General features: G+C 34.9%; 1 protein-coding gene across 2 annotated transcripts in view; it reads left to right on the top strand.

Annotated features, from left to right (window-relative positions):
• Positions 1–17,617, top strand: part of RASA3 (RAS p21 protein activator 3) — a 120,775-nt gene that overhangs the window by 39,330 nt on the left and 63,828 nt on the right. For both annotated transcript variants that reach the window (XM_026707461.2, XM_087938544.1), the window contains 3 exons: positions 4,912–5,029; positions 10,730–10,833; positions 14,582–14,676. In XM_026707461.2, the coding sequence (XP_026563246.1) occupies positions 4,912–5,029; positions 10,730–10,833; positions 14,582–14,676 (317 nt within the window). The remainder of the gene's footprint in view (positions 1–4,911; positions 5,030–10,729; positions 10,834–14,581; positions 14,677–17,617) is intronic.

Raw genomic sequence — 17,617 nt, forward strand, 5'->3', positions numbered from 1 at the left:
AACAAAGTCAGTATTGTAACAACTTTGTCATGTTACTATATTTAGAGTGTGAATCAGATCTAGAAAAAGTTGTGATTTTCAGGTTTCATGAAAGATGATGTAAAACCTGTGAACTGAGTGTGTATGATTTATGATTTGGATTCTATTTCTTTAAAGGAAAAGCTATGCATGTGAGGCTTTTTACATTTGGAGAGTGGGGAAGAGAACACTAGTGGAATATAATAGCAGTTAGAAAAGTTATGTCCAGTGATTCATTGTAGAGAAAGTAGATAGATAGATTTTTCTTTCTTCCAAAAGGATTTAATGCAGTGTATATTTAACTTAACAGAATACCCTATCCCAAGATAATGACTACAAGCCGTAAAATGATTTAAGCAAAATAACAGAAAAACAGTCTCTCTGTGATTTCTAGCAGAAATAAGTTATTTGATACCTTTGTCTTTAAAGGTTAACATTTATAAATGTGGAGCAACCTGTAACACTCAGCGTAATTTTTGCAGATGAATGCCAAGGGAGTTTAAAAGAGAAGAAAAAAAAAGGATGGGAGAGAGATCTGTAATCTATCACTGACAAAAGCAGGAGAAAAAACAAGGGAAGGGAAAGAAAGAAGAAAGCCTCTACAAATGATTAATTCAATTTTCCGATAAGAATGATCTGGCCTTCTAGCTGCTGGATATGGTGAAGGATGTATAAAAAGATTATCATGAAGTTAGAGAAGGGGCAGAGAAGAATACCCCAAACCATCAATAGGTTGGAACAACTCTACTGTTGTGAAAGTTTGTAAGATTTGGAACTTGGGGCTTCAAAAATAAGCATATATAGAACCTTCTAAAGTCACACGTAGTCTTAAGAAAGTGGATGGGAACATTTTTTCTGCAACTCATAATGCTGCAACCTGAAAACAGTGCAAAATTCAGAATGGATAAAGGAAATAATTCTTCATATGGCACATCGATTATTCTGGTTGTTACCATAATAAGATAAAGTGATGTCAAACTAGTTCGATGACTTTCAATGGGACTCAAAAAAATGAAGGATAATGCTATCAACAACTGTTAGTCACAATAATTACTGTAAGATTCCCCCCATATCAGGATAATATGACACAAATACTGGTGGCTGTGCACAAATAGCAGAGTGATGCTGTGCTCATTCGCTGCTTGGGTATCCAGTGGTAAAACTGCTCTGGGAACAGAGTGATAGACTGCATTTCTCCTTTTTCTTTATTATGTTCTAATAGAAAAGCATAAAAGTAAATAGTTAAACCCAATATTAATATAACAATCTTATTGAACTAAGGGATTCCATAGAGGAAGAATTAAGGACTACCTTAATGTTGCCAGTTTACACTGAATAGGGCAGAAAGAGAGGAGGTAAGAAAGTCCTTCCACATTCACTTTTTTTTTTAAAGCTTCCCTTCTAAAGATACTTGTGGAAGGAAAAATAACGGCTTCTGTTAGATGTAATTGCTAAGTCAAGAGAATTACAGTGTTCTGGAATGCATAGGTTGAAGGTCTCCACCATTTGTTCCTTATAGATAGCCAAATGTTCTTCCTTCCTTGTTGTCAGTGGTAAATACTTCAAAGCCAGTGTTAAATACAAAGCTAGTGAGCTTTCTTCAGGAATGCCCCAAGAGACTTAAGAGTAGACATCTCTGCCAGTGGACCAGTCTTTCTGCAACATTCTGCAGCTAAAATCTGTTGGATACTCAGTGGGAATTTATATTCATGCTGAAGTGTGTTGTCTCTGAATCTTCTGTGCCTCAGTCATCTTTTTCCCCAGCTTCCATCAAATGGTAAAAAAATACGAGAGACATATCAAATCTAGGCAGATACATATGAAGAAAATATTGTTGCTATTCATTCTGTCGCACAAAGGCTTAAATAACAGAAAATGACTATCTGTAAAAGTACTTAAACCTGAAATCAGAATCATGCATGATAATAGAATGTGTTATTCATTTATGTAAAAATAGCATGCATGTTTCTGAAAATAAACTGAGAACATGAACTGGGAAGACTTTTACAGACATACATCTAATTAGGATGTTCCATTTTCTAACGAGAACATCTATTTGAAGTAAAAATGAAGATTGCAGTTCTGTAGCTTTTATAGTTGAGAGCAAGGGAGTGCAAATCCCCAAATGTCATATAAGGGAAACAATAAGTTGGAATTCTGTTTCTTGGCCCAACTTTATAACACACAGAGAAGAAGAATGTAGGCCTTTATGCCTTATGTCAGTTTTTTGAAGGAAAGATGATGACAGATTAAAATAAAACAGTGTGGAAGAAAGATTGCTTGAATGACCAGTATAATTTGTGTTCCAATAGAGATAATTACTTAGATAAGACTATTAAAAGGAACATTTTGTACATTTATGAGGCATATATTGTTCAAGTTTTCAAGACTTATTAAAAACCATTCCCCCTTGTCAAATTGGTGGGAATGGGAGGGAAGAAGGAGAATTTCATGGATTTTTGGCAGGATGCTGCCTTTGGTAGTTCTTCTGTAATCAGAAAGGATCAGAGGATAAATTTCTATCCATGCTTGCAAATTATTATGGTTAAGGTGATCAGAAACAAGGTATGAAATAGTATCTTTTGAAGCAGTGTACTTTGAAATTCTGCTGTTATGGATAGCCTCAGTCTTAAATGAGATAATCCCCAAAGACTGCAAAGACTGAAATCCAAAAATGGCTATGATAAAAAAAGCCTGACAAATTAAAGTACTTGAACGCATAATTCAAATCATAATAGCATTTTATCCCTTTCAATATAATATTCAACCCCAGCTGTTTTCTGTTAGGAGGAATCCAATAGATAGGTCTATGCCAAAAAATATAATCAATTGGCACGTTAAAGCTAAGCTACAGTTTTTAAAGAAGGGTGATTAAACTTTCCTTTCCTTTGGATTATTTGTCTTGTTTTATTTCTAAATACCAAAAATCCAAAATGAATGTGTAGAGATGTGTGCAGTTATAGCCACATCTCTCTCACTATTAAAGGTAAACAAAATCTCTGCTATGTTTTTAAACCCTATCATGCAGAGCCATCTGCACAGTGATTTAACAACTGAAACTCAATTGTCAACTGACCTATTCATAATGTGCGCTTTGCCTGCCAACCTCTTTCTGTTGTGTGAGAAAGCTGATTAAATTAAAGTTGCATCCATGTTATTGTGTCTTTATGTCATTTCTGCCAAAAGGTTGCTTTAAATTAATGATTATTAAAATAATTGACAAGAGTAGTTCAGATATTGGATATGTGTATTCTATTTATGATATTCATCCAAAATCTTTGTTTTCTTGATATGAAGGGAATGTAGGTGTAAATTAATCCTTTGTTTTCTGGGGATTCAATCTATGGCATTGGAAGAACTTTTGAGTCCACTGAATAGTTTTGCTTAGTTCTGAGAAACTTGAAACCTATATTACATTTTTTCTTAAGATATTATGTCCAAATACCACATTTTTGGCAGATGTACTATTTTTCTAGATTATACTCATATAAATGGTAGATCATTCCATAATTTGTCACCTTCCTTATTGCAGTTTCAAACTAGCATCAAGTATAACATTATGCAGATTACTCAAGATGATATGCTCTCAATTATTTTTTTGGTCAGTGTTCCATTTATTCTTGGGTTTCAATAATTTAGTAGATGATGCTATCACAGATCTACAGTAATCTGTAATTTTTTGATTTTTACAGCATTTGTAAAATCATTTCATAGAACCACATAAGTCCTAAATAGAATGTGAACTAACCCCTCTTCCCAATGTTAGTCAAAGTGATTGGAAGAGCTAATTTGAAATACAAAGCACTATAAACCAGAGCATTTAGCCAATTTCCCCACCGCTGTCTCCCATCTCACTTTTGCAGTATAGTATGTGTGACTCACATACTTTTCCTAATTTAGCCTCTTCCTAGTACAAACCATGGACACCCAGGGGTATGATTAAAAAATCCCAACAACTGGTTCTCTGCCAGTTTGCTGGGTGGGTTTGGCCATGGTGGGCATGGCCTATTTCCAGGAGGGCCGTTTTTCACCTTCCCCAGGGTCTGGAGGCTTCTATCGAGCCTCTGGGAGGATGAAAACTGCCTTCCCCATGGTCCGGAGGCCCTCTGGAAGCTGGAAACAGGCCTGTTTATGGACTTCTGGAAGGCCCCTTTTTCACCCCCCCAGAACCTCTGTGTGGACCCTGCACTTACCTGCATCCAAAGCAGACCACGTGGAGATTCCTGGGAGGGGCAGGGCAGGGTGGGCAGGCTAGCCGGTCAGTTCAATTACTGGTTCAGTAAACCAGATGTAAATTTAACATACGGTTCACCCGAACTGGTCCGAACCAGCTTAATCCCACCCCCGTGTACACCCTCACACATATTATATCTACCACCACCACCAAATTCCTGGCTGATGGTTCTGAGAGTTTGGAAAAGACCACGTCCAGTCTCATTTGCAGCCGAATTAAAACGGCTATAGAGACATAGGACCCAGCAGTGCATGGGAAGGTGGCACTTCCATGTGTCTTTTGATGGGCTAATTGGAGCTGAGTTGATAGCTGTTTTCACATGGTTCACCTTGAGGCACCCAAGATTGTCTGCATGGGAATTTTTGTATTGAGAGAAGGAAATCATGACAACTGGAACAGTTAAGGGTGCCTCTGGACTGTGGCTAAAACAGGCAACATCATGTGATGATGTCCATCAAACATGGTTAGCAAATAGTTTGTTTGCTCTGTGGCCAGCAGGATGATACCTTAGTTTTAAAAGCACTTGGCCTTTTAAATGTATGCTCCTACTTGAGCAAATCATATTGCACATGTTAAAATATAGTAATTTGAAATATCAGTTTATGAGATGAATATCTCTCACCTGTATCATCACTCAATGTCTTCTTTTTTGTCTTTAGGGGAAGCAAAGAATCTTCCTACGTATCCAGGGCCAAACAAAATGCGGGATTGTTACTGTACAGTAAACTTGGACCAGGAAGAAGTTTTCAGGACCAAAATAGTGGAGAAATCACTATGGTAATATTTCACTGAATTTAAATTATTATTTCAGCATTTGTATCTTAATTTATTTTAGGCACAATGCTCTGTTTTGTGAGGTGAGAACGGTCATCAAGCAATATGTAATAGAGCACAGACATAATGCAGAAACAGCAATGCTCAATAAAATCAGCAGTTCCCTAACAACTTTATTCCTTCAACTATTAAAACAAAAATTACTCTGTTATGTTTAGTTCTTGTTTTAATATATTTGATGTATGTACATTGCCTTTGCTCGGAGCTTAAGATAGTATACAAAATGCCATTCCTTGTTCCAGTAATTCCCCTACAATTATATCTCTGTTGTAGGCTAGGCAGATAGAAGGTGACCGGCCCAGAGTCTTCTGCTGTGGCTGAAGATTGCTTGTGGGGAAGAGGGTCCAAAGGGATTGTAGGGTCATGGGGTGAGATTAGGGTCTGTGGAGGTATAACAGCCTTCTTCCATACTTGAAATTAGGGCGCATATTGCCAGGAAAATATGGGCAGGAGAGGGCCATTAATATATGGATAGAAAATGGCCAAGCAATAATTATGTTATAAAATTGTCTAATACCAACAGAAAGGGCTGCACCTTTACAGATTTCCTAAGCTTCAAGAGAGTAGGGATTTGTGAACAGAATACAGAAAAAGACCGTTTTAGGAAGCAGGCTTTAGACAGAAAGACAGAACCTTTAATATATACATTTGGTAACATCTGCCTGTGTTGCTGAATATTACATTCAGGAAATAATTATACGAATATGCAGTTTTCTACTCTAAAAGAATTGTCACATGTCTTACTGTAGAAGAGCATGAAAGGTTCAAATGGCAGCACAAGTTTCTACTTTACTTTTTATTTAACTGGTTGCAAGTAATCTTGGACTTCATGCCAAACAGCATCTTTAAAGTCTGCAGTTTGCTGCCCAATTAGTTTATAAAAATCCTTTTTTTTTTTTTGCCTTTTCTTCATCATCCACATAGACATTGGTTTGCACTCAGTTTTAACAAGCAGATTCATAACTGTCATGCCTGAAATGGGAGGGGGGCTCTTTGGTATTGGGGACTGAAGCACTGTAGGCTGCCTTGTCTCAGGGTCTAATATCTGGTGAGACTTTACAAATGTTTATAAAAGCACACTGATTGGGAACAAAACAGGGAAAAGAGCATCCATGATTAGCATTATTAGGGATGCATGTTTAATTTGTTCTTTTGTGTTCTGATAGGCATAGAGATGGAAAACAGGGCAGTTTAAAGAAGTACTTCAGTACAGGATGTCAAAGTGAACATTCAATACATGATGAAATATTACAACGTAAAATACGAAAACAAGCTTTAATCACATCAGTTGACATATCATCTTAAACAATGTACCTAACTTAAGGCTGAATGTATTCATTTTCTTTATTTTTTAATCCTTTTCTGACATAGATGTTTAAAAATATGAATTTTAAAGGATTCTTGTGAATCAAAGTGAATTGATGGATTTTTTTATATACATATGAAGCTTAATACCCTACACCTTCCATCTAACATTTTGGCATCATGTTAGCTTAAGTTTTTTTCTCTTACAATATCATGACATTCATATGAAATGTGTTCAGAGGCTGGGAATATTCCATCTCCCATGGATTGTTGAAAAAGCCAGACACACACTTTGCAAAGTTAGAAGAAGTATGGCAGATTATGTACACTACAAGAAAAAAAATCACCACCACCACCACGCATAGAAGCAGTTCACTAATAACTATACAACAAAACAAAGTTCTTTCAGCGTTGTATTGACTGGGCAGCAGTCCCATCTCAAGCATCTTTCTCTTTAGAGAAGCATTTGAACGTAGCAGCAGCAACAGCTTGAACAAGTTTTGTTTTAATTCTTGAATATATTTCCACATGAATGGACCACTAGTCCATACTATTTTTCTCCCTTTCTCTGTCAGGTTTTACATCTGAACCACAGTTGACACAATATCAGGCAGGCAGATTTTTAAAAAATTGCAAAAAAGAATTGATGTGAACAAAAGAATGGAACTATTCCAGAGTTATTGTTATTTTTAAATTAATTGCATAATACATAAAGAAGTAGTATCACTGAGACCAACCACTGACTATACTTGCTGGGAATCCTGGTAGAATCAAATGCATTAAAAAAACTTTCATTGAGGGAAGGCTCCCCAAATTGCTCTGCATGCAAGTAGACCTAAGAATCTTTCTGAACTAGAAGACTTCTGCAAAGAAGAGCAGTGGGGAGGGAGAATTCCAAAGCTTAAATAGAAAGGTTTTTAAAGTTGGTATACAGGAACTGCTTAGAAACATTTATTTCTATCAAAGTAGGCCTTACAAAGTACTGCCTGAATTTCCTAAGCCTCAAGCGATTAGGAATTTGGGAATGGAATACATTTGCATCTGTCACATTTCTTATTTTGAATCTGTAAACAAATTGCAGAGCAGAGAAAAAACAAGAGTGCATTTACATTTGCAAAAAAAGAATGTGTTGAACTTGTACCGTATGGAAGCTGTGTCACTTTCTACTCTTTTTGGAAGGGAACCTAAACTTTTACATATGCTTTACTAATTATTTGTACATTGCATGTAATGCTTTTCATATGCATATTTGGTTTCTTTCTGTTTTAACTCTGTGATGTACATTCTTGCCATGGAATATAACATTTGCTGTGGCATTTTAAATTACTTTCTTTTTAAAATTCATTTAAAAGCCACATGGGAAACATACAGTTTGGGATCTCTTATTATTAGTTACTATAGGGATTGCCATGTAATTCTGCATTCATAATTCTTTCAATTTAACAAATGAAACAGTATTTTTAATTCTTAAATTTATCAAATGCTATTTGAGAGACTCTGTTGTAAGACAATATAATTGAGGAGAAAGCCTCCAAAGCATTATTAAAATTATCAAATTTCATTCCAAGCTAATAAAGGAATTTCATTGAGTTGGATATGAAGTTAACTGCTTATAGATTTTACATTATAATGAAATTCAATATCTTGCAGAGCTAAAAGGTTAAATTATGAAAAAATGTAAATATGAATGTCAATTGTTAAAACTATATGTTTATTACTTTCTCTTACCCAAATCTTCATTTTAATGTAAAAGAATATAAGGAAAAAACTAAAAAGAATTACAGCCTTGGATATGGGTAAGAGTATGCACGTGAAATATCTTGCAATTAAGAATGAGTCCAGAGGACTAATGTATCCTATTGGCCATAAACCTGGATCTTAAAATACATTGATTTTACTGTTTCTCAGCCATAGTTTAGTCAGGTTTTGTGAATGAGCCTAGTAATTGAAACTTTCAAGTTAGGAAGGAATTTGGGGAAATTGATTTATAGATATTTACTTAATAGTTTCAATGTAAACGTATGTAATCAGTTTTAACCCAATTTTAAATACAGATGTTTATTAGGTATTCAAGAATTCATTGAAACTTGTAGTAAATCTCAAATCATGAATTTTCTTATATTTATCACACATCTATGTGTAATTTGTGACATTCGAAGGTTCTTCTATAGGTTCCATTATCATGAAAAAGTGAAGGTGGTGGATTTATTCTATGTAAAACTACTTGTTTTGAATTCCTTACATAAAGAAAGCAGATCAATTCCCTCTTTGCTCCGTTTTCAGTAGGCTCCAAAGCCCGGGTATGGTTCTAAACTTTGGTTTTATTTTTTGCATGTTTTCATTCAATTCCTTATCTAAATATTTCTCTTTCTTTGAAACTAGCTTTAAATATTTTCTGTTTGCATCTTTAGATGTTTGTTTTCATGTTTAAAGTCTGGTCTATACTGCTCTAAAATAATGTTATAATAGTTTGATAGTTCAAGAGGTACTTGTTTTAGTCAGAAAGATGCACTGTGGGTCAGCTTTCTCTTACAAAGAATATATTGTTCTTGAAAGTCTTCCCAGTGTCCATTTGGCTGCAGTCTTCTAGCGTTATTGTCCTTTAGACAAGTAGAAATAGGACGTGTTGCTTCTAGAAGGTGTTCTGAAACCACTGGATAACATGACTTTGCTGCCCATGTGCTTCTGGTACTGATGGAAATGTCACAACCTCCCCACATGTACTCTTTCAAGAATTCTATAAAAATAAAACTGTTTTTTAAAAATAGGCACTCCCAACAATTGTGTATGGTTTTTTCCCCTTTGGATTTGCTGTCTTCCAACATGGAACAAATAGATTCAAATTCATTTTGCCTTATTTAGAGCTTCATTGCTAATTAGGAAAATCATAGTTACAGATAAGCCCATTAAAGGTCTAGGCTCACAACAGTTGCTACAGTATTAACTTGCATTCTGTAGGAGAGAATAGCACTTTAAGTAGTCTGGAAGAGAAGAAATTATTCAAAAGCTCTTTTGAATTATAATTTTTTTTTTTGCCTTGTGCTGAATAACATTAATTCCTTGTTGGGGAAAGACATCCACCAAATAAGTGACATACCGGTAGTTCCAATTAGTCAGACCAGACAGCAAATACAAATGAAATACTGTAGTTGGTTCAGGATTCTGAATATGTTCAAGCATTAAACCTACTACCGAGAACTGATATTTCTAATCATAATTCTCCAGCTGTGTTCTCTATTGTATTCTATATTTTCTTGCTCATTTTAAATATAAACCTTGAAATGATCATCAGGGGATGAAATATACCATTTGTAGGTGCACTCTAAGTAACCTCAGAATAAATATTCTGTGCAATAGAAATATCAGCCTTCTGAATGTGGAGTCTCTGGTTGTCATACTAATTGACAGACTCCTAACGTGTTTAGCAGGATAGAAGAAAGGCTGTTGCTTGCAGCATAGTGATGGAAGGAATGGAAAAGGAAATAAGACAAAATACAAAGAAAGTAGGAGAGGCATTGCCCTGGCAGCTGGAGGCCATGTCCTACCCTCACTAGAGAATTAAAAAAGAGAGCGTGGAAAAAAAATAAAGGAATAGGCAGCTATTATTTTAAGATGTTTCTAATAACATCCCAATTGCTTGTACATGGAATGCATATAACTTGCTGACTACTGCCTATTGTTTAATGACATTCAGACTGTTTATTGAACAATGGGATAGTTTTAAACAATTATGTTGAAAAGACTGTGTGCATAAAATGGTACTTATAATTATTTTATGGCAATGTATAATTATTTTATGGCAATCCATAAGAAAGGAAAAGAAGTTTGATGTATCTTGGTCAGTATATATACTTAGTCTGAAATATGAGCATTGCTAAATTATCTTAATTTGTATATAAGCTTTTTCTTTCTTTGTCTAGAAAAATGCAAGACCTGTTGTCCAGAATAACACTTTAATTATGAATATATAAAATGATACTGCAATATAATGTTATCTTAGGTTTTGCAACACTGCAAAAATAAGGCTGTATGCTGAATTGTATTCATCATTGAAAAGGCAGTTTTGGGCTTCCATTTTCAAGAGTCTAGCTACATAAAGAAAACATCCAACTTCCAAAACAGTTTAGAAGATGTGATATATTATGTTTTGAAACCACATAAGTTTGGTAGCTTTAAGCAGTGGGTTAAGTTAAGTTAAGTTAAGTTGCATGGATGAGACAGAAGTAGGCAAATGGAAGGTGCCAGGTAAAAGCTTTAATGGAACAGTTGAAGTAGATGATTTTCAGCTTCTAACAATTGTACTAAAGTTTGTTTTTGTTTTGTTTTCGTTTTACATAGCCCTTTTTATGGAGAAGACTTTTACTGTGAAATTCCACGGAGTTTTCGACATCTATCATTTTACATTTTTGATAGAGATGTTTTCCGCAGGGATTCAATCATTGGTATGTGTTTCTATGTTAGTTCAATTTTCAATCTTAATTATTTTCTCTAGCTGGAGAAGCTCTGTATGTTCACACATCTGTCAACAGCAGCACTGAATAAAAAAAGTCATGTATTGTTTTCTTTTAAATGTAGCATAAACATTTCAACACACTGTTCATCCTGGTTGAGTTACGGTTATGTTCTTAAATAACTATATACAGTAACAATAAATTCCTTCAAAATAAAAATCTGTACAAGTTGTATTTCTAAGTGAGAAATCATGTAGGGTCTCCCACTTGGGTGGGGGGGTTGGACTAGATGACCTACAAGGTCCCTTCCAACTCTGATTATCTTTTAAATCTGTTAAATTAGGTCACTTTACTGCAGATGTCCTACTATACTTTCATTTCTGGATCTAGAAAAAAATCCAGAGACCTGTTAGATAACATTTGGCTATCTTTTATTCTTCTCTGGTTAAGTGTAGATGTTTTAATAACAAAGTGCTTTTTAATCTTACAAAGTTTAGTTGTGTGGGATAATATAAAAAATGGGAACATCAGGATATACATATTTACATACTGAGATTCAGAAAGAAACCAAAGAAACGCTTGAGTGGAGAATGTATTTATTTGTCAAATGTATAAGATTGCCAGATCCCATAAGATTCTGGGAGTGTGCATCACAAACAAAACAGTATAACAAGAAAAGAACAGTATGTGTCCAAAAGAAAAAAAAACAAAGAGAGGAAACAAAATGCTGCTTCCTGGGTCATAATTTTTATCACACACATTCATTTTTATATGTTTGTATTGCAAAGTTGTGTTACTGGACTTTGTTTACAAAAACTTCCCAAAGGGTTTTTCTCTTTATCTGTGAAATGTAAGACTGTGTTCTCTGTCTTTATATTTATTAAGGGTTGAAATTGATGTAGGATCTACCGCTGTTCTGGGCTGCTTGATTGACATTAAGCTGCCCGCTTCCTCTCCTCTATTTTTGTTTTGATGAACAGGCTTCCATAATGTAAAGCCAGTCACCATGGCAATCCCAGATAGAGCTTGTTACTATTTCCTGGATGTGTGACATCCAAAAAGAGAAACATTTTGCCCATATATCTATATGTTTTCCTTCCATATAAGGCACTATCATCCAGGATAAATGGATGGATTGAAAATTGTCTGCCAGCCTGAGACCAGCACTCTGTGTGACTTAACAAAGTCAAGATTTATGATAATAATTGGAATCCCAAACTTTTACAGTGCTGCTTATGTCCATTGATATATCTAAATATCTCGACCTTTTTCTGTGTTTTAACAAATTCATCTCACCAAGACTGAGTTAATTGACAGGATTTGCCGACAAATGATTCAATAAATAGCAGGCATGAAATGGAGGGCAACTTAGGCATACACATGCCACAGACCCAACTTCAGTGTTTGAACCCCTGAAACAACAATCTTGATAAGGCATATTGTATCTCGGTGTTATAACTATTAGAGGCAGGTTCTCCATTTATACTAGATGCCCTTTTGTGCAGAACATGGAAAATAAAACAGTATCCAAGTGCAGCAAAAGAGGCACATGTGAATTCACAATAGCAATAAATAAATATATCTGCTATCTTTTTGTATATCTGGATCCAGAACTGTCCGTTTGTACTTTGGGGTGGTCTTTACTTGGATCCAAAGAACATATAGATAGGAGAGATAGCTCACACTAAGCCAAATCAAAATCTATTAGTTGTTTTCAGTGGAGAGACATAACTATTATAGAAAGTAAGTTGGACCAAGAACTGCCACCTCCCAATTCCCCATCAGTCAATCGCAAAAGGCAGCTTTACTTGGAACAGCTTACACCCTGCAGTGATACCTTTAATACCATCAAACAACAAGATCTGCGCATCTCAGGCCTGTGGGAAGGACTTGATAGATGGATTAAAAATGCCAAATCTAGTCGAAACATCTGGCTGAGTGTGCAACTAACCATAATAATACATTACATATTCTAAATTTTGTACATAAGTTTTAAATCAGTCTTCTCTGATCAGCTATATTCAAGATAATATAGCTGGATATAATCCAGCTCACTGGATTGGGAAAGGTGGTATATAAATAATGAAGGTGGGTAATCAATTTTCTTCTGCTTGTGGGACTAATCCTTCACAATATCTACCTTTGCTGTTGTCTTGCCAAGGAAATGGGAGGCAGTTTCACTCATTTACATCTGCTTAGAAAGATGAGGAATCCCATGAAACATTGGGAAGGGTTTAGAGAAGGGCTGAAATCTTGACTATTTAGACATTGCCTGTCTGAACTGGTTGGTGCTCAGAAGCTAAATGGGGTTCAGCCTGGATGATATTTGGGTGAGAAGTTTCCGAAGAGTACCAAGATTGTAGGCTAGATGGAGAAGATGAAAAACATCTCGGAAGTTGCATGGTGGCCAATAAACTCTGTGACCCTGTCCCTGAATGTAGGAGTTGAAGCCAACTTCTAGGAGACGGGGTTGATTTAACTATGGCACATTGAAAAGAGGCTTTGAAAATGCTTTAGGCCAAATTCTGGGAACTGGGAGAATAGATTAACAACAGAATTCTTAACAGCCATGCAACGAACAGTTCAGCCTCTGTGACCTTCAGTTAAAAACAGGAAGCATGCTACATCATCTGATCGTTTAGCCCTTATCTGAAAGAATAAAAGAGTCTTATCCGGGTGCCCTTCATGTGACAGATGCACAATTATTTCTGGCCTAATTTACAAACTAGGAGGGCAGATGAGAAGCCAAAGCTTTCATTTATGTAGCAAATATAAATTCAGAATTCAGTCATGAGAATTTCTTAAGCAGTGATGCTATGTCCTTCGATCAACAAGATGCTACTATGTGTAGCAAGAATATTGCCCAAGGGTAAATTTGCTATTGGCTAGGATTTACAATTTACTTTTTGTCATAATATTAATAATCAGGTTGTGTGAAAGCTGTACAAGGCAGCCTCTCAAATCTTCCTGTTTGCTTTTGTTATTGTAATTTCCCTTCCCATACTGTTTTCAGAGAGTTTATTAATTGACAGAAGTAGCTTTCAGACTGATAGAAAATCCAGAGCATTGTAAGCAGCTGCAACAATGTTTTCCTGACATACTTGTCAAATTTTTTCAAGTCTGATAAAAATTTTTTAGATGATTTGGGTCTTCTGATCATATGAGTAATCTGTAGAAAAGTTATAAAAAGTGAAATTCATTTTTATATAATTAAGTAACACTAGGTCAAGTGTTTGAAATAATTTTCAACACGCTTGAAACTTTCATTTTGTATGGAAAGTTTTTCAGGTGTAATTTGATGCAATTATTCTAGATAAAAGTTGTGGTCTCTAATCCCAGCTGAAGAGCCTTGTTAGAGATAAATATTTGGATTCAGAAAGCTAACTACTAATGTTAATAAGTTTTTCTTCAAGATGAAAAACTTGATGTATAACATTATTAGTAAACTTCATTGATTTCATAATTGCTCTTTAAACATTGCTTGAACAGTTAGTATCTAAAGCATCTAAAACAAAATCATTTTACAGATTATTTTACCTAAAATATATATTGTAAGTTCCCCAATTTGGAACCTTGAGAGTATGTTGGAATTTTAGTTCTTGAAATTTCCAGCCAACATGGACTTTTGCTTGGAATGAAGGGAATTGCAGTTGTAATACTGTATATCCCAAAGTAGGGAAGGCTGTTATATAACAATATTTATATTCATCATGATGTGTACAATTTGATCTATTTTCAGGAAAAGTTGCAATATTGAAGGAAGATTTGCAGAAATATCATAATCGAGACACTTGGTTTCAACTGCAACATGTTGATGCTGATTCAGAAGTACAGGTAAGATTGTCTCTTCGTGGTCTTTATGATTATGGTGGCTGTAACAATTAAAAAAGAAATGTTCTTGGATCCCATTATTTTTGAAAATATATAGGGTAGCTGCATGGAAGATGTTTCAGTCAGTGCCTGGATAATCACATTTGTACATTTATCCCAGAAGTTAATTTTATAAAAAGTTGCTGTGTTGTAATAAACAGACTATGTTAACTTGGCATTTGTATCAGTGGAAACCACTATATTTCCTTCCGAGTGGAAAGAGGAAATATCTCAAATTAGATAATTTGTTTAACTTTTGTTAAATAGGAGCTACTGCCTATAATTGATATTCTGTGTGATATAGAATAATGTTGGAGTTTACTTGATAAGGCTATCAATTGATCACCTAATGATCACTTAGACACATTCATGTAGATGCTCAGCTTCAAATGTATTTATTTACCTAAAGTCTATAAGACCACTCCCTTACAGTTTGTGAATTATTAGTTTATTAATTACTTATTAGTTTACTAATAGATATTTTAGGTATCAATTCGGGGGGGGGGGGGAAACAGCAATGCTAGTTTGGAGGAAACCTGAGCCACATCCATCTATTTGGCTATTCCTTTTTGGGCTGCATGAGGTCAACTGTAAATTAGAAATCAAATGTAGATAAGCGTGCGGCAGAGGGCAAGAGAAGCTGAGTTGGTCTAGCTCTGTGCTTGCTGGAGGGTGAGAAGAGAAAGCGCTTTTTGTGTCTGCTGTCTGCTTGCTTGGAATAGCCTGAAAAGAAGTGACAGAGTTTGAGGACATCAATTCAGGTTACATTGGTCGGCCCTCCACAACAGTCCCAGTTTCTCAGGTAGCCCCTTGGGAAAATTAATCCTGGTCTTAAGGGATGCCTTTGATATGATGCAGTTCAAATTTGAGGAGCAAATGTTGGCCAAATGTCTATTTCTTTTGTAACTAACTGGGTTAAAAATATGCAATTCTGATTCATTTACCAAGCTTACTACAAATAATTCTTCATCAAAATGATTCAAAGATGTCTTTTTAATTTAATATGGGTTTGTTTGACCTTCTAAAGAGGCAGTCAAAGAACATTTGGACCAAAAAATGCTTTATGTGGATGAACAGTTATTATATGTTAATGATATTTTATGTTTAATTGATTATGTTGTATACAAAAATGTTCTGATTTAATGTAATAGTTTGGTGAATTACTTAGTTACTCACATACGTCTTCCATACTCTAATGTATTTATTGAAATGTGTTAAAAATTGGACTTTAATATTTGAAATATCCTAGACTAATTACCCAAGAAAATTGTCATCTTTATAGATAATTATTATTTTTAATTAAACTTGTAATATTTTGAGTTCTTGGAAAAAGATTTAAATTAATTTTTTTAAAAAAAATTACAATATTGATATAGGTATTCAGGACTTTTATATGTTAAAATGCAAGTGATCAAGCCAACAAACTTTTACGTACCCTTAATATCTTGGAAGAGGCTTGGTCTTCTTTATTCTTTTCAGGCTAATGGAATGGTGGAGATAAATTATATAGATGGATTCAGGATTCTCTATCAACCAGCATGGTAACTCTCTAAACTCGAACAGAATTTGATCTAGGAGGAGAACCTGTTAAAGTTAAATCCTTCTGTTTAATCCTGTTAAATCCTTCTGTTAAAGAAGGATTGAATTAAAAATGGCTTAGGTCAGGTCAAGGGTTCTGCCAAGGTTTTTTAAAAAAATCTCTAGTGCATCTGTATGAAAAGGAGAATTTTCTTAGAAAATTGCTATTCTAAGTCTCTCTCCTTCCTGGTCATTTGATATAGAGTGGAGCTATAATTAAGTCTCTTGAAATAATTGTGGAAGTCATGCTTTGCATACCTTCCCAATCTTATTTGGTGAAATTTCTACTGTATTTCCAGCATTAACAGCTGCAAGGTATTTTTGGAAGAGATTGGGATACGAAAAGTTGAATCTTAGCCACATGATAAGGTGATGGAATAATATAAAATTTAGGTTAATCTGGGTCTCAAAATTGCTGGTACCTTTTTTTTTTTTTACATTTATGGCTAGTAAGGATACTATTGATAATTGGGGTTTTTCTTTTTTTCAAATTGTTTGCCATATTTTAAGAGGAATTTGGATTTTCTGAAACTGAATTTTTTAAATTTCATTTCTGATTTCACAATTTGGTTTAGATCAGGCATGTCAAGCCTGTGAGTCACATGCGGCCCTGGACAGCTAGTAATCCGACCCCACAACATCTAAATTTTGAACATTATTATATGACAGGTAGTCCTTGATGTACTCCCACAATTTGGCCCAGCATTTCTGTTGCTTAGTGAGACATTTGTTAAGTGAGTTTTGCCCCATTTTATGACCTTTGTTGCTACAGTTGTTAAGCGAATCACTGCAGTTGTCATCTTAGTATTATGGTTGTTGAATGGATTACATGACTCTGCAATTGTCATGAATATCAATCCATTGCCATGTACCTGAATTTTGATCACGTGACCATGGCGATGCTGCAGAAGTTGTGTGAAAAATGGTCATAAGTTGTTTTTTTCAGTGCCGTTGTATAATTTTAAGTACTCACTAAATGAAATTTATGTCGAGGACTACCTTATATTAAATATATTATATATTTAATATGTGGCCTAAGGCAATTGCTCTTCACTCAGTGTAGCCCACGAAAGCCAAAAGCTTGGACACCCATGATTTAGATGCATTAACTTCAAAAACTCCTGAATTACTTTCACCATTGAAATATATTTTCCAAATTCATTTAATTTTTATAGACAATTAATGAATAATGTTTAGAATGTATTTAGGTTTAAGTATCAAATAAATTTGAATGAATGAAAAACAGATTTGGGGGGGGGGGGGAGCGTTTTTCCCTTTCTCTCCAAGCCTCCTATTTTTATCTCATCTTCTTTGTCTATTGCAGTGT

Source organism: Pseudonaja textilis, chromosome 8, assembly GCF_049901715.1.
Source record: "Pseudonaja textilis isolate UNSWEBS1 chromosome 8, rPseTex1.2, whole genome shotgun sequence".
NCBI classification, from domain to species: domain Eukaryota; kingdom Metazoa; phylum Chordata; class Lepidosauria; order Squamata; family Elapidae; genus Pseudonaja; species Pseudonaja textilis.